The sequence below is a fragment of the Eurosta solidaginis genome, chromosome 5 (genome assembly GCF_040869045.1).
Source record: "Eurosta solidaginis isolate ZX-2024a chromosome 5, ASM4086904v1, whole genome shotgun sequence".
In the NCBI taxonomy this organism is placed as follows: domain Eukaryota; kingdom Metazoa; phylum Arthropoda; class Insecta; order Diptera; family Tephritidae; genus Eurosta; species Eurosta solidaginis.
The window spans coordinates 113,559,949-113,585,197 of NC_090323.1; the positions used below are offsets into that span (position 1 = coordinate 113,559,949).

General features: G+C 37.2%; 1 protein-coding gene across 1 annotated transcript in view; it reads right to left on the reverse strand.

Moving 5' to 3' along the window:
- LOC137254256 (clavesin-2) overlaps positions 1-25,249 on the reverse strand; it is a gene marked incomplete at its 5' end in the record, with an annotated part of 360,972 nt that overhangs the window by 122,823 nt on the left and 212,900 nt on the right. Inside the window, 2 exons of the mRNA XM_067791947.1 lie at positions 4,671-4,787; positions 4,844-5,466. Coding sequence (XP_067648048.1) covers positions 4,671-4,787; positions 4,844-5,466 — 740 coding nt within the window. The remainder of the gene's footprint in view (positions 1-4,670; positions 4,788-4,843; positions 5,467-25,249) is intronic.

Here is a 25,249-nt window from a genome sequence, read left to right on the forward strand (position 1 = left end):
AAACACCAAGATATCATCAAAAAAATTTAAAACGTTTGGGACTCCATGTAAAACAGTTTCAATTTTTCTTTGCCATATAGCTGGAATATTTGCTACTCCATATACCGAACGAGCTGGTCGTATTAACCCAAGCGTCGCTGTATTTAATGTCAATACATGCGCAAAATCATCATCAATTGTTAAATGCGTATATGCATCTGTTATAGTAATAAAATATTGTAGCGTTTTTCATTTTATTAAAGAAATCTTCTGCTTCTGGATTGACAGTGGGCTTATAATTACCGGTAATGCCAATATCCCCATTCTTTTGTAAAACCTACGATCTATTTCCTGGCCATACATATCTCTCAGCGCCATCGGTACATCGCGCGCTCGCGCAAAAACTGGTGTTGCTCCAGCTTTGAGCTTTACTTTTGCAGGTGGCTCACTCAACTTCCCAGCTATCGTACTGAAGATGTCCTCAAAACATGCAATGAGATGTTGCAGTCGTGTTTGTTGGTTTACTGACAGTTTTGGTGCTGTTGAATTTATAGTTTTGTTTCGGTTATATGACGAAAAAAGTTCAGTGAAATTTATTTCTCGTGGGAAATGCGATATCCATTTTCGGCAGGAAAGTATATCACAATCTCCTTGAACGACATACAAATTAAGTCGTCGTGAAGTCTTCCCCATTGTAGCGGTTACTACCACCCGTCTAATGCAGTTAAACTTGTCGCCCGTGTAGCTTGTAAATCGTCGATCTGTATTTAACAATCTAAAATTTGGTTTAATCGAACGCAACGTTATTAATTACTGCACATGGAGCACCCGTATCCAATTCCATCTGAATTTGTTTCCCATCGATATATACAGGAATCATTTTTCTATCTACTGCATTACATGCGTTAACACTGTTTAGTTTTTGAACTGGCTCAGATTCATCCTCTGAAATCTGATCTCGTTTGGTCTTACACAGTTTGGCGATGTGGCCTACTTTCCCACATGCAAAGCATTTGGAATTACGAAATTTGCAGTTACGATAAAGTAAAAAGCAATTCAGAAGAAGATAAAGAATATTCTGGCAACACAGTTCCCAGATGTATAAAATCAAATAATTCATTGTAGTGCGGTGACGTAGGGAGGTTTTCTTGCGCCCGGGATAAACATTTTTTTTTTGGGCGTGTGAACCCAGGATCTTCAATAAAACTAACATCGTTAGAAGCACAAGAACGTACTCAGCTGAAGACCTACAAGTCTACGAAAGAATAAACAGAAGGAAAGTTATATGCGAGTATAAGTCTCCGCTTATGAAAAGCCTCTAAATCCGGATTTTGAGGGCGTATTCGAAGCTCTAGCTACGCAGATTTTGTATACTCGACTAGACCTAAAACTTATATATTTTAATATATTACAGTACCTTAGCTTATATCCAGCGTTTAAAAAGATATATAGAATCTCGTAAATCTACGAACACAGGATCTTCTTTCACCTCCAGCCTCTCATTTAAGGAATGTGAAATTTCCGCCAAGCTTCGCCAAGTTGTCACAAGTATTATACATATACTAGCGACAGTTGCGTAGTGATGTTTTCTTGCGCCTGGGGAAAAGTATGCAGACTTCCGAAGGATATGCACTTTATTCTGCCCTAACTTCGATCTCTATGTATGGCCCCAGCCTGGTGTATAGCACAAATTATATATTCGTCTGTAACGTGGAAGAAAAATCTGTAATAGGAACTTATTTTTGGTAAAACCATATTGAAACTGCTCGATTCCTTGGGCCTCCATTAGAGGATTTTATTTAAAGTTTCTTGAGTGTTCTAGCCTATTAACCCCAGCGGGTTAGGGGATCAGAATATACCCGCGGTAGGTATGCCTGTCGTAAGAGGCGGCTAAAATACCAGATTCAAGGGGCTGTGTAGCGCAACCTTTCAGGTTGCCAGCGCAGTATATAGCTTCTCCAAACCCAATTGTCAACCTCACCTATCCGCGGCGAATCCTGTATCACTAACAGACGAGGCTCTGGCGACCCCAAGCTCCTCATGGAACTTGGGGGTAGGGAGGGAGGGAATGGCCTGAAGGTTTAAAGTGGCCACATAAATCGTTCCCGATATGGTCGTGCTAGCACCTTAATGGTGCTATGGAGCGTACCGGATTTGTATCCGGCAAAGGACCATCACATCGATAACACACCCCAAAGCCTTCGGGGAGCAACCTTATCGCTGCACCAACAACAACAACAACAGGGATTTTTACAACAAAAATAAGAACCATATATGGACGGACGGGAAAAAGACTACGCCGCCTAAGAGTACGCTTACACAGCGACCGATTTTGATCGCCCGATGCCGGTCGTAATCGTCCGATAAAAATAAACACATGTATTTAGATGAGCATGTGTACATTTCAACCGATCACCGAGTTGTAGTCGGGGGTTGTCGTATTTCACTGTCGATAAATTCGCGCATGTTCAATTTTATCGTCCGATAAATTACGTGCATTTGCTGCGAAAAATTAATTATTTGTGCGATAGACTGAAAAATTGATTAATTGTGTGCAAAACAGGCGCCATTTATGGGATAAGTACATAAAAGCATAAACGCAAGCGTATTTTTGCGAAAAAGTAAAATGTAAGAAAAAATCTGCCGACCGATAATCGGTTGCAATTTTAATACCAGCCCGGCCAATTTCATCAGCTGATTGCAATTTTTCGGTTTATCGGTGGCTACGTAAGCGTACCCGAATTCTGTCGATGATAAACATATTTGCGCTTCTCTTTGCAAGTCATCAAAACAAAATGTGGATGTTCCACTTAACGCCAAAGCGGGGAAAAATGTGTCGGAAAAATTAATATCCCCCAAATGGACTAGGTGAATCGTCCAGCTACGAAGACCTGCACCATCTCTAATGATCGAAGTAAGCTGGATGCTGGTATGAGCAAATTATGACTATGAATGGCTAAATCGTACAAATTTAAAAAGAATAAAGCAAAGTATAAAACCGATCTATAAAAATTCAAACCAAATATTCGATCTATTTTATTTTTTAACGGGCATTTGTAAAAGTCAAATATGCTAAAATTTGTGTGTGTATCCTTTGGTTTGGCAGTTACGCAATGTTTTTGAGAGCGATTTTAAAATTTTTTTAAAAATCAAAAAAACATTATGGCCGCCGAGAAGAGAGAATGGTTTTACCTTCCTAAATTTTTATCATGGGCTGAAGATATCATCTGTAAGTAGACTCAAATGCATATTTAATAATAATATGATTATAATACATTAGTAAAGCTAATATCTATGTGCAAATTTTGCTTGCCTTTGAGGAAGCAAATATATCAATGATATAATCAAGATTTATCATTTCAAAATTTTCTTTTTCCACACTTAATAATGTTAGGTCACTTATACGACCTTGCCCTATCGTTCATCGTAAATATGTCAAAATCAGTTTTATTTTGCCGAATGAACGTTCGCAGCTAGCAATTGATACTGATATAGTCAAGTGCATTTGAAGTGCCACTCGCAGGTTTGGAAAAACATCTTCTCCATACGAGATTATAAAAGTAAGTAATTCTAACGGAGTTTTAGGTTCTTTTCTTCACCGAAATAATATTTTACAGTCATATATTTCGATAAAAATGTCTCTTCCAACGAAATCTGTATTATAGAATTCACCCAAGTTCTTGCCAAGTCGTTATTATCCTTGTTTAACAAATTTCAACTGTTTAAGAAAAATCCAAATTTAAAATTAAAGTCATTTAGTCATGTAAATCTTGTATGTATTTCTTGTTGGAGACGATCAAGAGCATTTTTCATAACGCGAGAAATTTCACATTCTGCAGAAGGATCAAAATCTCTAGCCGATTCTACGGGCATTTTGCGGCGCCTTCTTACACGTTTTACTATGTCAATATCCAATTTTTCACAAAGAGACTTCCCTTTTCTATTGCTTCTTCACAGAGAGTGTCTCGAATTTCGGATAGTTCAGTCGATAATGATTTAAGATTATGATACGTTTCTTTAAAATTCATCGCCTGATTTTGTAATCTGAGCTGAGATTTCATACCAGAAATGAACTAGTGGCATGAAGCTAAAATTTAGTATATTTTGCAACAGAATTGTAGCTTCTTTTCTGGTGTCACTTGTGGTGTTAGTGTACTCTGCTAATTGTTCTAAGTGTTCTACTACATTCTCTAGCCTATCGGCGATAACGCTAACCGCTTGATTCAGATTCACGTTTGACAGTTTGTTTTAAAGCATTTTTTAATAACTCCCATCGTAACGTCGCAATTGTTCCGGACATATGCATGCATTTTTGAGTATAGAAAATTGTTTCCAGAAGTTCTGCTTTGCGGACAATTAACTGCGGACTAATTGGACTGTTCGATGGAAACTCACAAAATGTTCGGTTCCACCCAAACTGAAATTCCCTTACTTGCTTTATGTTTTACTGTTTTTATAAAATTACCGAAATCAATTTATGAAGACAGAACTACCGACTTTCGAACTAACTACTTTGAAAAGTAAATAGTTTTTCCTAAATGGATTTTAAGTATGTATGTAGTCCATAAGTGCCTTTGGTGTTACAATTTGGCGCCAGTTATCTCAACGAAGAGGAGACTTGCGCAATTTGCATCTTAAGTAACTAAATTTTGCACCTTGAAAAACGACATATACATACATACATCACTCACAAATATACGATCTTTTAGTTTCGCACTTAGTAATGAAACTACGAACTCTATTATACGGGTTGCAAACTGAGGTATGTTAATAAAATGCGTTTCTTTGTGCCTCATAGGTGTAGAATTCTACGAAAGAAAATGTGCATTTAATTTGTTTGGATAATAACTAAACTTTTACTTACTTGTATACATTTAATCATGTTTCTTAAATCGGAAAGAGACCAAAGGCTTGAAAATCCCATACTTATACCACTTTCATCATTGATATACACATATCCAGCTACTTGTGATTCTTCGTCATCTAATAATGCTTCACAGATAAGTGAGTGTACGCGTGCCATTTGAATTGAAGTATATTTGTATGGATCGAAATTTTTTGCAACAGAAAGTATTATCTGTCTACCGTTTTCATCCCTTTGAGGCAAGGGTACTAAATATCCATTATCGAATATCTCATTAACTTCTGGATCAGTGATATCCAAACTTGAAAACCATTGGGGAAACAATTGGCGAATCGTTAAATAACGTTCGAGCAATTTACATGCTTCGGGAACAGAAAATTTTTTTGTGCGTAAGAAGCGTAATAGAAATAGAGAATCTGTGCGGCACCTTTTAATGCACTTATGTTTCGATATCCATTCCCGCAGCTGTTTCAATGCTTGGCGACGTATGTTATCATCTTCGTGCAACTCCTCTTTAGCAACGATTTTCATCTCTGGACTTAAAGAGCATATATAGGGGTCAAAGTTATCGATATCTTCCGGTGCAGATGTTTCTGCTTCTGATATTGTCTGAGCTTCCAACACTAAAAATAAAACAATTTACCAAAATCAGCTGCGGATCCATGAGGTGAGGGGACAAAAGAACAACACATACAATAGTTGAATCGAGTTATGTAAATTTATTAATTAAATAATTGTGTTTTAATGTGATGGATAAAATGAAAATAGTTACAAATCCTGGCTCATATTATAGCTTTTTCGACCTACCCAAGATCGCGCTTCCCAAGGCAGCCGGTTCTATGTACCGGAGCGGCTCGAGATTTTTCTCGACCAAGGGCTGTCATTTCAGTGTAACCCCATTTAATTTGTTGCGGCCCTCTCACAAATTGTCATCCTCCCAGCAGATCCTTGCAGCGAGACTGCGCCATACTCTCCTGGCCCGGGACGGTTACGAACGCAATCAGGGTCCTTTACCTGACCCCGGTCCTGAGCAATGCCGAGCATCAGCCCCGCCTCCCCCCCCCCCCCCCCCCCCCCCACCCTTGGTCAGGGAAATATACCCTTAGTCACTACCACCTTTTGCGGCGTTTGCCAGCTCAGAATATAAATGTTTGCGCCATCTGCCCAATGAAGCTCCTGTCTTGGACGGTGGCCCTTTCGTAGATGTTCTGGTCTGCGCGACGGCAAAGCCCCGACGGGTTTCATTGCGCCATGCTGCCAGTCCCAGGGCCACAACAGCAATTGCGTCCTGGTCGTATTCACCCGTCACTTACCCTTATAGTGACGATGTCTCCCCCGTTGCACCCCAGAATTCTGCAGTTAACTGTAACAGAGAAAGTCGATTTCATGAAGCAGCATAACATCCGCATTGCTGCGATTCAAGAGACCAAATTCACAGCAAGATCTGCTCTGCAGACTGCTCTGGGTATAACGTCCACAGAAAAGATCGCGAGAGCGGAAATGGAGACGGTCTCGCGTGTATCATACACTACTCAGTGCAATAAAATATATTTGATCCCGACATCGGCAGCAGGGGCAGTGTCCTAGAACGTCACGGCACATCTGTCCAGTAAATGTGAAAATAAAAATCACCAACATCACTCCTGTCACCTGTTGCCCCAGTAGATACTTATTAGTTATCAGAGCACTATTCACTGGCGATAATCGCATTATCTTAGGAGATTTCAATGCCCATCACGATCTTTGGAATTCTAACCTACAGGCGGTCAACAGGGGTGAGATTCTGGCTGATTAAATAGAGGAAACGACGTCCTGCACAATAAACGGAGCGCAAGTCTAGTAAATTTCTTCAACTGGTAGCCGATGGTAACATTGGCATCTGACCACCTGCCTATGCTCCTTTCCCTCGAGCGAACAGCCGACTTCATCATTACCAAGATCCGCACGTTCATCAACTTTAAGGAAAGAAAGTGGGATGATGCCAGAATAACGCATGCCATTCACCTAATCATTTTTACTTGCATTGTTTACTTTCGTTTGCTGTTAATATACCATTGCATCGCATACAAATTTACATATGTACATACTCCCGCTATAGTTAATCACGCATATTTGTTGTTTGTACACTTGCTAATATCACATTAAACAATTGCACAGCATATAAGAAAGCAAGCATAAGAATGCTGCGATCCCAATTTTTGCTAATTGCCTTTCTATAACATATGTATGTTGCGGCGATTTTAAACCTAATTTGAATGTTTTTTACACATAAAAAGGATAAATATGTTTATTCTATTTCCAAATTAACACTTCAATATTGAAGATTTCACAAATATTTAATGGGCACATTAAAGAAAATACAGTGCAACGCAATAACTTATAAATACAATTAATACAGTATTTACATAACAAAAAAATTCAAAATTCATTGCATTGTAGATAAACACCGGAACATTTTTTTGTTTTTACAAATTATAAATACATATGTAAATACATATATTTTTATGTATAAATTACATTACAAAACCCTGCCAGCAGTTTTCTGACAATTTTGTCGTCTATCGCCAAGAAGTAACTAATTCGATACATCTTGCAGTTAATAAGGCGATAGAAATTCATTTGACTTTAAAGGAATGTTTTCTCCAAGAAGATATTTAGGTGTTGGAGATCTTTAACGTTTTGAATTTTCCATTTTTCAATTATTTTGAGAACTTTTGCATTTTGCTTTTGTAGTTTCCTTCTAATTTGCGATATTTTCTCATCGTCGGTTCACTACAGATCTAGGTTTTTCATTTAATTTTTTAATATTTTTTCACAATATTTTTAATAATAAATTTATAAACCAAAATTAAATAAATAGAAAATGAAATTTAAATCCGTGATCTGGCACTCAACCGACGACTTTTGCACGGTAGTTGAAGATATTAGCCTCCGTGCCACTGATGTACATAAGAAGTTGTTGTCAAATTCGCAATATAACATTGACATGGTTAGAACAGAAAGAAGATATGAAAACAAAATGCAAATAGAATGTGTATCTTTAGGTTATCCCCCATCATTTGACTATAAGCATAAAAGTCATACTTACATACATAATTATAAATGCGTAATTATGTTTATACTTTACTTTATGATTTAATTAAAATTTTTGTGATTTTCTGTTCGAGGTTTTTGATATTTCCTCAAAAAAGGTTTGGGGATTTAGCCCCAAAAAAGTGCGGGGATTTTGTGGTGGGGATTTTGGTTATGGGATTTTAGATTTGGGCATTATGTATTTGGGATTTTTTTTTGTTACCTGGGGATTCTGTGTTTGGGGATTTTTTTGGGGATTTAGGGGGCACTCCCGCGGTCATCAAGAGCACATCGCTGCATATATCACCTGCTTGTCTTCAACATTGGTTGCCGTAAGTAAATACATTTTTGCATTCGTTATAGCTCCTCATCGGGCGCTCATCAAACGCATATCGCTCTATATCACCTACTTGCCCATACTGCAACATTTATACAAGGTTTGTCATTGCTGTTAACATTGTAAATAAACACCCGCTTTGCATTAGGGTACGGTATGGACAAAACCCTTATATTTTTGGAGGGTAGGTATATCGTCATTATTTGATTTGCCTGCTGTTACAAAGCCACACGGTATTCAGCTTAGAAGTTTAGTTGATAAGGCGTCTGCTATTTATGGTTCGCTGACGTCGCTAGGCACTGACAGGCAAATATCCCAAGCTTTGCTAATTTATATGGTTTTGCAGAAATCCGATGAACAGACCAACAAAAAATGGAAGGAATCGCTGGACTTTAAAACGTTGACATCACGGGAGGAGCGTACACAGGTCTTGGAACGACACTGCTAATATTTGGAGTCTCTGAGTGACACGCACACAAGTAGTTCATTCGCACAAGGTAGCAGCAAATCAACAACAAAGTCAAGGAATCAATCAAAAGGGTAAACACTTTCTTGCCCCAGTATGTCTTACCAATTTTGTTCCAGCACAGGCCACAGGGTTCCAAATTGTGAACGTTTCAAATCTTTTAATGTCACCCAACGCTACGATAATACAAAGAAAATGGGATTGTGTCTCAATTGCCTTTCGAAGGTAGTTATATATTGGGCACCGCACTACTGGCTTCTTGTTCGCAAATAAATTTTATAACTGATGAGTTTGCGCAAAGGTTGTTACTACCAAGAAACAAGCAGAACATAGAAATTCAAAGCATCCGTGCGTCATCAACAAATATCAAATACAAAACCACAACGAACATAAGGGCGCAAGTCACTGGTTTCGCGGTACCATTAACATTTTGCATCACACCGGACATAGCTTATCAACCAGATCCTGAAATCGACATTTCAGCATGGAATATACCAAACAATGTTGTACTTGCTGATGATGAGTTTTATGTACCAAAGAAAATAAACATGTTATTGGGTACAGAAACATTCTTTTTTCTGATGTCTGTTGGTCAAATCCAACTTGGACCTAACTTACCTATTTTGCAAAAAACCCTCTAGGGCTGGGTTGTTTCGGGACGTTACCAAACGGGTAATAAAAATTTAACCAAACCATCTTGTTTATTTGCAGCCTTCGATTCCTTACATACCAAATTGGAAATGTTGTGGAGTTTATGTACCAAAGAAAATAAACATGCTATTGGGTACAGAAACATTCCTTAGTCTGATGTCTGTTGGTCAAATCCAACTTGGACCTAACTTACCTATTTTGCAAAAAACCCTCTAGGGCTGGGTTGTTTCGGGACGTTACCAAACGGGTAATAAAAATTTAACCAAACCATCTTGTTTATTTGCAGCCTTCGATTCCTTACACACCAAAATGGAAATGTTGTGGAAGTTGGAAGAAGTTATGTAGCATTCATTCATTCACTCAGTCACTCATTCAATCATTCAGTTGTACAAATATATATTTTGACTCGTTTTGGTATGTCTTGAGATGCATTGACTCTTACATACATATTCATTCAGTTGTACATACATATATTCCGACACGCGCTACGACAGTCCACTGTCTCGTAACTTGAGGCGTATTCTGTTTCAATTTAAAGCTGGCGAATTGCTCACCACCAACCTTTTGCCAGCATACAATTTATTCCCACGACGCGTTGACACTTAATTTATTCTATTCTGTTTTTGCTTACTAAGCATTTCCCAAAACTAATGTTATTTGCGTTGAGCTTGCGCTTCCCACCGAGCTGAATATATGTATGTATGCAGTTAATATTTTGTATACTTAGTACGTAAGTATGTATTAATGTAAATATATAATGTAGGTAGCTCATAAGAATTAATTATATATAAATATTTTTGTATAAATACTAAGGCAACTTCGGGTGCTCGAATGAACAAATATCACAACTGCTGGGAATACCGGCGAGCATAAGGAAGTGGAATATAAACCGGCAACAATTTCAAAGAGGATACACAAGGCAATTACAAGGAACTGGTATCCATGGTAATATATGAGTAACGACTAGCGGCACAAGGCATAACAAAAGGGTGGAATATAATTTGGACACCATCGCCGGCAGACTACCAACCTTAATGTATAATTAAATTAGTAAATATAAACCAGAACAATTCTGGCAGCCTCACGGCTGCTCAACTTGTAGCAGAAATTTTTAATTTCTGCTTAGGAAAACATTTTTTTTAATTTCTGTTAAGTTTTTTTCAAGAAAATAATGTTGTGAGTATCAATTGGCACGAACCAGAATAAAATTAGGATTAATGAAGACAAACAAAAAACCGCTGTGATGGCTGAATGGTTATAGCAGCGGCGCCTAAACGTTGCCGATGAAGGAATTTAGCAGTTCCCGAAATGGATCTATACAACGAGCTTTGGCAGTTGTGTAAATTTTTTCTTTCTTCTATTCTAATTAAAAAATTCTTTCAATTAAGAAAAAATTTATCATAACAATAATAATAATAAACAAGTAAGGAAGGTTAAGTTCGGGTGTAACCGAAAATTACATACTCAGTTGAGAGCTATGGTGACAACAAAAGGGAAAATAACCATGTAGGAAAATGAACCGAGGGAAACCCTGGAATGTGTTTATATGACATGTGTATCAAATGAAAGACATTAAAGAGTATTTTATGAGGGATTAAAGGTATTAATGAGGGTTTTAAAAGGGAGTGGTGGTTGTTGTATAGGTGGTCGCCTTTTCGAGATATCCCCATAAAGGTGGACCAGGGGTGACTCTAGAATGCGTTTGTACGATATGGGTATCAAGTTAAAGGTATTAATGAGAGTTTTAAAAGGGAGTGGCGGTAGTTGTATATGTGAAGGCGTTTTCCAGATATCGACCAAAATGTGGACCAGGGTGACCCAGAACATCATCTGTTGGATACCGCTAATATATTTATATATGTAATATCTGCCAAGATTTTAAGGGTTTTTTATTTCGCCCTGCAGAACTTTTTCATTTTCTTCTACTTAATGTGGTAGGTGTTACAACCATTTTATAAAGTTTTTTCTAAAGTTATATTTCGCGTCAATAAAACAATCCAATTACCTTACCATGTTTCATCCCTTTTTTCGTATTTGGTATAGAATTATGGCATTTTTTCATTTTTCGTAATTTTCGATATCGAAAAAGTGGGCGTGGTCATAGTCGGATTTCGTTCATTTTTCATACCAAGATAAAGTGAGTTCAAGTAAGCACGTGAACTAAGTTCATTAAAGATATGTCGATTTTTGCTCAAGTTATTGTGTTAACGGCCATGCGGAAGGGCAGACGGACGACTTTGCATAAAAACTGGGCGTGGCATCAACCGATTTCACCCATTTTCACAGAAAACAGTTAACGTCATAAAATCTATGCCCCTACCAAATTTCAAAAGGATTGGTTAATTTTTGTTCGACTTATGGCGTTAAAAGTGTCCTAGACAAATTAAGTGAAAAAGGGCGGAGCCACGCCCATTTTGAAATTTTCTTTTATTTTTGTATTTTGTTGCACCGTGTCATTACTGGAGTACATATGTACTGTAAATATATTAAATTTTTTGTTAAAATTTTACTTTAAAAAAAATTTTTTTAAAGTGGGCGTGGTCCTTCTCCGATTTTGCTAATTTTTATTAAGCGTACATATAGTAATAGGAGTAACGTTCCTGCCAAATTTCATCATGATATCTTCAACGACTGCCAAATTACAGCTTGCAAAATTTTAAATTACCTTCTTTTAAAAGTGGGCGGTACCACGCCCATTGTCCAAAATTTTACTAATTTTCTATTCTGCGTCATAAGTTCAACCCATCTACCAAGTTTCGTCGCTTTATCTGTCTTTTGTAATGAATTATCGCACTTTTTCGGTTTTTCAAAATTTTCAATATCGAAAAAGTGGGCGTGGTTATAGTCCGATATCGTTCATTTTAAATAGCGATCATTTTTAATAGCGAAATTTACTCAAGTTATCGTGTTAACGGACGGACGGACGGACATGGCTCATTCAAATTTTTTTTCGATCCTGATTATTTTGATATATGGACGTCTATATCTATCTCGATTCCTTTATATATGTACAACCAACCGTTATCCAACCAAACTTAATATACTCTGTGAGCTCTGCTCAACTGAGTATAATAATTAATTGTAACTAACTACGATGAAAAATAGAATAGAACTAAGATGCTTAGGCAGATTATATAAAAATGGGAAAAAGGGGATTAAAGCCCAAAAAAGCATAGAAAAAATAGAAATTATATTTTAAATTCCAATATTTTTGTAAAGTTTATCGAGTAAGAAAAACTAATTATACCTAAATGTTAAAAATATTAATATAAAAGAAAAATTTTTAAAATGGAATGCTTTAGGTTCAAAAATAACTAATAGATCTAAGGCAGATCAATGAAAATGAGGTAAAATAGAAAAAATATGAAGCCCAAAGTGGTATAGAATATGAAATAGAAATAAAAATAGCATATAAATGAAAATAGTATAGAAATTAATTTTGAAACTCCAATATTCTGTAAAGTTTGTTAAGTAAGAAAAAATAAATTATCATATTTTGAAAAAAAAAAAAAATATTTTTAAAAAAGAAAAATTTTTACAAACAAGAAAGTTGTAAAATAATATTTTAATCAAGTTGGAGTGCCTAGAATAAAGAATAAAATCAATATTTTTATCAAAGCTTAATTTAGCCTCTTTCTCAAAACAAAAATATTATTAAAGGGATTTTTTAAAGCAAATGGCATTATGATAGCCATAGCTGGTTATGAAATAGGAAAAGAAAACTCTGAGAGCAAGGTATCGTAGAACCGAATAATTAAATACCAACCACCAGTTGAAGAAGAAACCAAAAACATTGAAAATATTCCAGAATTTGGCTATTTCTTTTATCTGGCGTATTCATTCTATTGATCATTGCAATAGCTATGATGCTTAAAAATTATATCAAATTTAAATTTAGACAACTGAAAAGCATTCAAAATCGTATATAAAACCTCATTTCACCCAAAACTCCAACTACATTTGAACAAAATGTAAATATCAACTTTAATACCTTATTATTTAAAATCCCTTTCCAAACAGTAACCTTCAAAATACCTCAATCAACAGTAGATACAGCTTCATCAGCGCTGTCTAAGTTCATTGGCAAACCAAGAATTTTAATAATTTTAAAGAAAAGAAAATTCATATACTCAATCTTCAGCTAAATGGCTACATATGTACAAACATTTTTTCTCACTTCATAAGTACAGCAGCAGATACAATTCATTACACGATTAATACTTCAAAAGTACATAGAAGGAAAAGAAAGTGGAAGCATATATTAACCAGCCGATAACCATGTTACCAACAAGAATGGAGAAAATAAAGAGTCACAAGGAGAACCTTATTATAGATAAAGCGCTTAATTAATAAACAAATTTGCAATTAGATATGTCGCACTCGTTTTCATCCCCGAAGATAGAAAATTTGTAGCATAATAAATAAAAGCAATCTGATTTTTGGGGGAGAGATTGACTTAGGACAATCTGAACTTGCCGGTACACGTACTGTACAAATGCCAGCAATCTAGGACTTCTAAAAGGAAAAAACAGTTGTCCCTTAGGAGACAAATTAGTCAATAATAATGAATACTGCAGTAGGCAAATTTAAGAAAATAGGTACCCAAATTCTCAAAGATCTAGAAATTGCATCAACTCCAGAAGTTATGGATGTGACAAAAGTCGACAAAATAAAAAGAAATTCTTCATAAATATCATGACGATTTTGTATTGGTGGCCGCCGCAGAAATCACATGAAACATAAGATCTAATCAAAATATTGCTGGAAAATATTAAAAATGGTATAAGAAAAGATATGAAATTTTTTATTGCATCCACTGTACCCATTGGTTTAACTACTCCTCACAATACAACTACTTCTTGTTCTAGCAGCAACTGAATCTACCCAATCTACTGTACATAATACACTCAGAAATCTCATTTTTAGAACAATGTCAATTTTCAGCCGATGATTACTGTAACCATCATCCTACATTGTTTAATAAAAATGCAGAGGCTTCGTTTTATAGAGATGGTCAAGTAAGGAAATCTAAATCATTTATCTTTATTGTTTATTAGAAATATAACATTAAAGAAATAAATATAAATATTAGTTTGACTTGATTCGTCTATAAATATTAGTTAGGCTAACTGAAAAAACAAAACATAAAAGCTTTGCTTAACCGTTTTTATCTAGGAAAACCTCGATTTTTAGAGAAGTCATAATTTTAGTTTATATGTTCCGTAATATTGATAGGAAAAATAATTTTCGTTAATAAAATATAGATAGTAAAAATAATTACACTTTAATTCCCTATAATGTGGAAAATGTAAATGATAATAAGAAAATAATAATTCAAAAAATATGCTTAAAATACTATAATAAAATAATTTAAATAGAAAAACTAATTACAATAGCACACACTTAAGTGATTGAAAGCATTCCACTTTATTCATAATCTCCATTAAACCCTTATAACATAATATGAAAAAAATTGTAAACAAATAAAAAAGAAAGATAAAGAGTACGTAAACAGATAAAGTTACGTCAAATGGATTCAAAAATTAATAGTACCACTTGAGTAGCCATAGATAATTCGTGCACAAATTATATATGACTACTCTTTCAAAGGCGGATGGTGTAGCATTCACTCAGTCACTCATTCATTTATTCATTTGTACAAACATATATTTTGACTCGTTTTGGTATGTCTTGAGATGCGTTGACTCCTATATACATATTCATTCAATTGTACATACATCTATTACGACACGCCCTACGACAGTCTACTGTCTCGTAACTTACGGCGTATTCTGTTTCAGTTTAAAGCTGACGAATTGCTCCCCACCGACCTTTTGCCTGCACACAATTTATTACAACGACGCGTTGACACTTAACTTATTCTATTATGTTTTTTCTTACTAAGCATTTCCCACAACTAATGTTATTTGCGTTGAGCTTGCGCTACCCACCGAGCTGAATATACATATGTATCTACGCAGTTCATATTATGTACATTTATAGCGTTTTATTTTCTGGCTAAGGTTTTACGCTTTTTGTACGCCGCGCAAGGGTTGTTGTTCTATTCTAAAAACAGGCAACGCATTTACGGGGTATTTCGTTCTTTTGTGAAAATTTTTGCCTGTTCACTACGCAAAAGCGTTACACTTTTGCCCTGTATAAAATGGCGGTGTGGCAGTGCAACTCTGTGAAACTCTCAATTCGCTCTTAAGTTCCACATATACTATGTTAATATGAGTGAATATGGTGAGTTGAAATGTTCTTTGTATGCACTATAAATGTTGACATTTTTCTGGGGTAGGAGTAACTCTATTAAGGCTTTACCATTTACTTAGGCAACAATTTATTCCAGAAAAGAAAACACTGTTAGTATGTAAGTATGTATTAATGTAAATATGTAATGTAGGTAGCTCATAAGAATAAATCAGAATAATTTTGTATAAATACTAAGGCAACTTCGCTAATAAAAACAATGATTGGTTTGACACCAAAACACAAAAAAGTATTTCTTTTAATAATTAATTTTATTCGTTACAGTTACGAGTAAACCAAAGGCTTGGACCCGTGAACAGCAGAGTTGCGACCAGTTGTGCAACAAAACAGTGTCACGGAAACCCGATGGTAGAATAGTTGTGAAATTACCTTTCAAAGATAATCCAGGTTGTTTGGGCGATTCTCACATAACGGCATTGAGACGATTAATTGCACAAGAGCGTCTATTAGAGAGATCATCACAATTAAGGAAATAATATGGGGAATTCATGAACGAATACGAGCGTTTGGGACACATGAGCATTATAGAACATCCGAACCTGAGCGAACCATATTATTACATCCCACATCACTGTATGTTAAAGCCAACAAGTACAGCAACGAAGCTTCGAGTCGTATTTGATGCCTCTTGTGAAGCAACAACCCAAAAATCATTAAGCGATATTCAAATGGTTGGCCCTACAATTCGATATGAACTGTTTACTTTCCTTTTTCGTTTCCGTATCTTTAGGTTTGCACTCACAACTGACGTTGTTAAGATGTATACACAAGTGCTGTTGCACGAAGACGATCGAACATCGTATGGATGAATTCGCCGACTGAAGATATTAACACATATCAACGTAATACCGTAACGTATGGAATGGCGTCCGCTCCATATTTGGCTATACGGAGTTTAATATATCTAGCTGAGCAGCATTTGGAACAATTTCCAATTGGAGGGAATCGTTTTACGTAGATGACTTATTATGTGGTGCTGATACTATGGGGTCGAACTCTTTCGAACAAAACAGGAGGTAACTCAGTTTTTAGAATTAGGAAAATTTGAATTATCGAATTGGCACTCTAATTATTATAAATTCAGAGAAGACAACTCTGCAAAGGATCTGAACATAGACGCAAGAACACTGGGCCTACAATGGAATCAAAATCTTGATTGTTTTATTTTTTCTTTCGATGCAAAACTTGGATCCACACGCAAATTTACAAAACGTTTAATTCTTTCTGTAGCATCGTCGCTTTTCGACCCATGGTTGCTGAAGTTGGATTGGGATGAGTCGGTGCCACAGAATATTGCAAGCGCTTGGAAAACCTTCTTAGACTGTTTATCTTCACTTTCATCAATTAAGGTGAATAGGTACTGTTTATCAGACGACATGGTGTCCCTTGAGTTACATGGATTCTGTGATGCATCGATTCGTGCATATGGTTGTGCAATATATGCCCGTGTTACCAAAAAGTGTGGAACTACCATCGTCAACTTGCTCACCGCAAGGTCCAGAGTTGCATCCATAAAAAAACAAACTTTACCTAAATTAGAACTTTGTGGCGCTCTTCTTCTTGCTCGTCTTATAGAAAAAATTAAACCAATAAATAATAAATCTTTTACCATATTTCTTTGGACAGATTCCCGAATCGTATTACATTGGGTAAAAATGCATTCGGCTACACTTTCGACCTTTGTTGGAAACCGGGTTTCGGAAATTCAAGATATAATGAAAGGCGCTCATTGGAAACATGTCCCAACACATTGCAACCCAGCAGATTTGGTGTCTAGAGGAGCGAATGTGGAAGAACTTGCCAAGTCAATATGGTACAATGGACCAACGTTTACAAGTGCCCAAAGGGCAGGTGCGGCGACATTGACGTGGAAATTGTAGAAAGCGAGAAATGAAAATGAGCATTCAACGCATCTATTAGTACCAATTACATTTTAGAAATCATCAATCAGCGTAGTAGTTATACTAGCGCACTTCGATTAGTAGCCTTGATGTTTCGCTTTATTAACAAATTACGACACCGTATCAAACCTGATGACATTCATACACTTTCACCACAAGAATTGCATCACGCGTTGCTTTGCATAATTTGGAACATACAACAAAAACATTTTGTTAATGTCATTAATCTTTTACAGAAAGATCTTACGACGAATGGCCCATTGCGTTATTTGAGCCCTTTTCTTGAATACGTGGAAGGATTTCAAATACTGAAGGTTGGTGGCAGACTAGAATACGCAGATATTCCAGAGGAAAGAAAGAACCCAATTTTATTACTAAACAAATGCGACTTCGTTATGCACTACGTTCGTCATCTTCATCTGAAGCACTACCACAAAGGACCCAAGGCACTAGTAACACTCATAAGACTTCAGTTTTTGGTAATCAACGCTCATCAGGTCATGCGTACATTGTGTACGCTATAAGCCAAAGCTAATGAACCAGGTAATGGGACAGTTACCGGTTCAACGGTTAAATCCATCCCGCCCTAATGGTATCAACAAGTTTCATAAATTTTATTTTATTTTTATAAAAGCGGGGTGGAGCCGTTTTCCGAATTAATATGTCATTCATCTGCGCCCATGCGCCGACAGAGGAGAAAGACGATGAGGTGGAAGACACGTTTTATGAAAAGAAGGTGTTTTTGGCCCTATAGTCGGAAAGTTGAGCCTACACAATGAAACTTCTCCTAAAAGACTGAGGCTGATTGACTTTGCCGGTGCTTGAAACATGGTCATATCCAGCACTAGGTTCATGCATTAAAAGATACATCAAGCTACATGCTTGTCTCCTGATCGAAATACTCGCAATCAGATCGATCACGTTGTGATAGACGGAAGGCATGCCGCCAGTGTTCTATATGTGCACGCGATCCGAGGACCTAACATCGACTCGGACCATTATCTCGTTGCAGCCAAAATACGCACCCGCCTCAGCGCGGCTAAAACCAAGGAACAAAAAACACAAGGAAAGCTAGACGTTGAAAAGCTTCAATCACAACATACTGCCAATTATTTCGCAACTCGACTCTCATACCTGCTCTCTGAGAGCACAACTCAGCCTGAATGAATACCCCTAGGACTTATACCCAACTTTTACTACGACTTCTTATACCCGGGTACAGGTGTGGCCAGTAGCCTCTTTTACCCGTTTTTTCCCATTTTTTCTGAGAAACATTTTAAGTAGTTATAAACATATATTTGTAGCCTGCTTCTAAGAATTGCGCTCATTCTAAGTTATTTCTAAGAAGTCAATAATTTCTATTGTTGTTAGAATTTTTAGAATACAACCTTTTTCGCGCACTCTTAATTATTTAGAAGAAGACATTATATTGTACCCTTGCTAGAATTTGCTGACAAACAACATTTGATATAATCCAACTACCTGGCAGGTAAGAAATGCTTCCAGAAACTTAAGGGTTGCAGCTATATAAACGGCAGTTTTGCGAGTTTATATTCATTGTAAAGCGTCCTTTTGAAGTGTGAAGTTGATTTATATTTGTGAAAATAAGAAGTCAGAAAAAATTTAAAATATTACAACATGGATAGCAGAAGGAACATGGAATATTTGTCTTCGAATCAATATATGAAGTAAATACAAATAACTTAAATATAATTTCATAAATGGAATAAAAATTAATTATTTTTATATAGATTATCTGACGCTGAAAAAGAGCAGTACATACAAAACCTGTTTGACGAAATCTCAGATGATGAATTATTTTCCGACCCTGAAGGGGATGAACGCGAACAAGTAGCAGTAGCAGATGGCGTGGTTGAATCGCATGTAGAAGACCCTGATTACACAATTGACAATGTCCAGGTAGATGAGGCTGATTACGAAGAATCTGACAATGAATCCGATGCTGCAGATGATTCTGAGATTAATTTGCGTGCAACTGAATTCGTAGCACGTGATAGTACCATATGGAGCTCACAGCCACGACTTGCACGCCAAACTAGGCAACAAAATCTTTTGCGACAGCGAAGTGGGCCCGCAAGATCAACTACTATGATGTCAATAGTCAATACATATAAATGTTTTATGACTCCGGAAATGTTGGATATTATAGTACGCTACACCAACAAAAAAGCAGAAGCTACATATGCGGAGTTAAACGCAAAACATCCAGAGGCGGAACCAAAAACATGGAAGAAGGTTACTTTGAGCGAAATTTATGCGTTCATTGGAGTGCTTAGTATGACTGGCGCTAACCGCAGCAATGCCGAATATGCGCCGGAGTTGTGGTCGGTGGAAAATTGTCCATTATATCGTGCGTCAATGGGCATTAACCGCTTTCAGGCCATACTGCGGTTTATAAGGTTTGACGATGGCAACACACGGGCACAACGTTTGGTAACTGACAAAGCTGCACCAATAACCGAGTTGTGTACCATGATGAACTACAACTTTCAGCAGTCATATAAGCCAAGTGAATATCTAACGGTAGACGAGCAGGTCTTTCCATATCGTGGCCGCACCCGTTTCACGCAATACATCCCATCGAAACCGGCAAAATATGGCATAAAAGTGTGGTGGGTATGTGATGCCAAAAACGCATATCCACTGCATGGACAAATATATACTGGCCAAGCACCTACGGGACGGGAAACTAACCAGGGTGAACGCGTGGTCAAGGATTTAGTAAGCCGATTTCATGGAACGGGCCGAAATTTAACGATGGAAAATTTTTTTACATCCCTAAATCTACTGGAAAGCTTGTCATCCATGAATTTGACGTCAGTTGGAACTCTGCGGAAAAATTAGCCCTACATACAAAAGGAGATGTTGGCACACAAAGATCGTGCAGAGAGGTCAAGTACATTCGGTTTTAGGCCCAACATATACATTTGCTCCTATGTGCCGAAAAAACAAGGCAGTTATATTACTATCATCAATGCATGACGATGATCACATTGGCGAAAGCGGCAAACCAGAAATGATCGAGTTTTATAACAAGACAAAAGGAGGAGTGGACGTGATGGACCAATTGCTTGGAGAAAATACTTGCCAAAGGATGACAAAGCGTTGGTCGTTGTCCCTATTCTTCAATATGATTGATTTGACGGCATTGGCAGCGTACATCATATATTATGAGAATAATCCCAACATCAGATGCACCAATGCGAAGCGTAAGAGATTTCTTCGCCAGCTCGCCAAGGAATTGTCTATGTGAATCAGCAAGTGATGCGGAAATTCAACACAAAAATTGCAGTCGCGAGTTTCATAAGTACGGCCTTGCAAGGAAGTGCTGACAATAGGCCATCAACGTCTGCAGCTGCTGGTGCAAAATCAAAGAAACAAACAGGTTGGAAGCTGTTTTCTCTGCTACATCCATGACCAAGACAGAAGACGAACGCGTAACATGTGCAGAATATGTCAGCGCCCAATATGCATACAGCATTCTTCAAATATATTTACATGTAATATTTGTGAAAATAATGAAGACAATTGAATAATTTAAATTTGTTTGCATATTTATTTATAAGAAATAATCAATAAAATAATATTTTATAATGAAAATAATAAATAAAAATTTTTTTCCTTCAAAAAACGAGAAAAAAAGCTACTGCCACACCTGTAACCGGGTATAATAAGACACCAATCGACGTAGTTTTTCTTCGTTTTCCTAGATCAAAATCAAATTTCAAGTCAATATCTTTAGCGATTTATGAGCTACATCACTACAAATTAGCTACTGGCCGCACCTGTACTTGGGTATACGTCCTAGGGATACAGGAGCAGTGGGAGCATATCTCGAAAGCACTTCGTACTGCCGCCGAGGAAAAATTTGGTTACCGGCGGCCACGAAAAAACAACTGGTACGATGAAGAACACCGCATTGCAATCGAAAGAAAAGACGCTGCCTACAGGGCTATGTTAAAAGCGAGCTCAACAAGAGGAGTGTGTGAACGCTATCGTGAGTTGAAAAGGGAAGCGAGGCGCTTTTTCAGGAAGAAAAAAACAGAAGCAGAAAGGCGTGGGTACGAGGTGCTTGAGCTGCTAGCCACCAGGAATAACACCACAAAATTTTACCAAAAAAATTCGGCGACAGACCGAAGGTTTTAAGACCGGGGCCTGGAAGAACGAAAATGGCGACCTTGTAACTGATATCCACAAAGTACTTGTATTATGGAGGGAACACTTCTCTACTCTCCTAAATGGGCGATTTACCGCACGGGGATGGTGAACTCGATCCCGCATTCGATGGTAATGGAATAAATGTCCCTCCACCCGACTATGACGAAGTCAGAATAGCAATAACCAGATTGAAAAACAACAAGGCCGTGGGCTGTGATGGATTGCCTGTGGAGCTTTCCAAGTACGCGGCGAGGAGTTGGTAAGTCGCATGCAGTAGCTTCTTGGCAAAATATGGGCGGACGAGTGCATGCCCGACGATTGGAATCTAAGTGCTCTTTGCCCAGTCCACAAGAAGGGGAATACTGCAAAATGCACCAACTATCGTAGAATCAGCCTTCTTAATATCGCATATAAGGTCCTTTCAAGTGTATTATGCGAAAGATTGAAGCCCACCGTGAACCAGCTGATTGGACCTTATCAGTGCGGCTTCAGACCTGGTAAATCTACCATCGACCAGATTTTCACAATGGGCCAACTCTTGGAAAAAGCCCGCGAAAATAGAATCGACACACATCACCTCTTTGTAGATTTTAAAGCCGCCTTCGGTAGCACGAAAAGGAGCTGCCTATATGCCGCTATGTCTGAATTTAGTTTCCCCGAAAAACTTATACGGTTGTGCAAAATAACGTTGAGCAACACCATCAGTTCAGTCAGAATAGGGAAGGACCTCTCCTCCGAGGTTTCAGACAGGTGACCCCCTATCGTGCGATTTCTTTAATTTAATGCTGGAGAAAATTATACTAGCTGCAGAACTTAACCGCACTGGAACAATATTCTATAAAAGCATGCAGTTACTGGCATATGTTGATGACATTGATATCATCGGCCTAAACACCCACAAAAGAACCAGCATCAACACTAGCAACAACATCAGCACTGAAATTCATCGAAGAATCAATCTTGCCAATAAATGCTACTTTGGACTAGATAGGCAATTGAATAGAAAAGTCCTCTCTCGGCGAACGAAAATCATACTCTACAAGACACTTATCGTACCCGTCCTGCTATATGGGGCAGAAGCATGGACCATGACAACATCAGATGAAGCGGCTTTAAGAGTGTTCAAGAGAAAAGTTCTTCGAAAGATTTAAGGACCTCTACGCGTTGGCGATGGCGAGTACCGAAGAAGATTTAATGATGAGCTGTACGAGCTATACCAGACATCAACATAGTCCAGCGATTTAAAACGCAGCGGCTGCTGTGGCTAGGCCATGTTATGCGAATGAAAGATGATGCTCCGGCCAAGAAAGTGTTTCTATCGGAACCCGCCTATGGAAGCAGAGGTAGAGGGCGGCCCCCACTCCCTTTTAAGGACCAGGTGGAAAACGATTTAAACTCCCTTGGTGCCGGTTGGCGAGTGGCGCGCTTGTTGGACGGCCATAAACGTTTAGACGGTTAAGCGCCATTAAGTAAGTAAGTAAGACATTCATGTATAAATTTTAATGCATCGTGAAATGCCAAAATTTTGTGCCTACTGCTATTTTCATGCTCAAGAAAAATGCAAAATTTTTCTTGAATGTTAGCTTTTGATTTGCGTACAGCAGCTTCTTAGGAAAATATGGGAGGCTTAATAATACCAAAATGTAAGCTTCCGATTTCAAAGTATTTTCGAAAGTATGTATGTATTCTGTTTTTAAATACTTTTTGTATTTTTTATTTGGTACCTTTATCATCACTGAGTGTGTACATTTCATAGTTATATAATTTTAATAAAACAATGTAATAATAACAATGTAAATAAATGTTATGTTTAAAGACACAGAGTGAAAATTTCTGAAAGTGATAACCGAAAAACGTCATAATTTATTTTTGAGCAACAAAGGTATTATTCGATAGCTACCGATAATACAAACAAATGATCGTCTTCGATTTTTCCAAAAAAAACTGTATTCTTAATTATCGCCATTTGAATCTTCTTTGTCCTTTTCTTTTAAAGATGAATAGCAGCCGATAGGCTCCAGCGATTTTGACAATTCAAACACCAATTTGCTTGTAATTAAAAACTCTTTAAGAACACATTTTTTATTTCTGCGAAATAAATTTCTATTTTTAAAATTGTTGCAATTGTTGCAGCAAGATTGGCAACCGCTGAGTTTTTTGAACATATGTTTTATACATACCTCACTACTATTTAATTATATGCCTAAGCTATTCAAGGCCAGAATAACACAAGTCATTCACCCAATCATTTTTACTTGCATTGTTTACTTTGATTTGCTGAACTATTTTCGTTTGCTGCTAATGTACATACATAGTCCCGCTATAGTTAATCACTCATATTTGTTGTTTGTACACTTGCTAATATCACATTAAACAAGTGCAAAGCATATAAGAAAGCAAGCATAAGAATGCTGCGATCCCACTTTTTGCTAATTGCTTTTCTATAACATGTATGTTGAGATGTATGAATTATACCAGGCATGCTTAACCAACGAACCGATATCATTTCGTTACGATAATTAACGTTAATAAACGAAACAAAGTCATTCCGTTTCGTTTATTAACGTTAAGAACGTCAAATTAACGAAATGATTTTGCTTCGTTTTCTGCCATATCAAAACGAAATCAAATCGTTTATGTTGATTTATTACTTTCAAACTATGCTGGCAAAGCTGATTGATGGCGGAGTCATTAAAGGTGAAAGCATTAGCCAAGCTGATTGCAACTTTTCTCACGAATTTTGACAGTACGAACATTTCTCAGAGTATTTTTGACACTACCACCAACGAATTACACGAACAAGTTACATGGAGTTTGTGTGTGTATGTCCGCTCGCTGTTGCCACCTTACGGCTTCATCATGGCTTTAGCGTTGCCAGCACAATTCAAACATAAAGTATCACGTTTTTGTTAACGTTTTTAACGTTAACGAAAGCTTTTCGTTTCGGTTAAAAACGAGATAAATTTGATAATTTCTTTATCGATAATATTTCGAAGTGTTTCAACGGAAACGGTGGACATTTTTGGATAAACGATTAGCTTAACGTTAAGGTGCATCCCTGAAATAGCGTTAAGCATATATTAGAAACAACCACCTTTTAAGAAGTTTGAATATACATATACCATGGAATATCGGTACTTATTGAATTATGTGAATTATACTTATGGAACTGAAACTGTAAAATAAAGTTAGCCTGTTAGCTGACCACCACGTCGTCAAGTTTACTCGGCCTTATCAATTTTATAGTCGCTGCTATTACTAGTGGTTTTTTCGCTTTTGGAAACTTGAGCGGTCACAAAAAACGCTTTGTGTTCCTACACTCGCCAAGGGGAACGTGCTTTCCGCAAGGTCATTGAATCCGCCTCGGCTCGTTTCATTCCGGCCGGAAGAATTCCAGAAATCCGGCCTCATTTTCCGGCGTAGGCCCCAAATTTAGCGAGCGAACGTGACTTTATAAGACAAATAAGAGATATAAACCAACACATCAGATTGCTTGTGGATGAACACAAGCGGGCGAAATGGGAGGA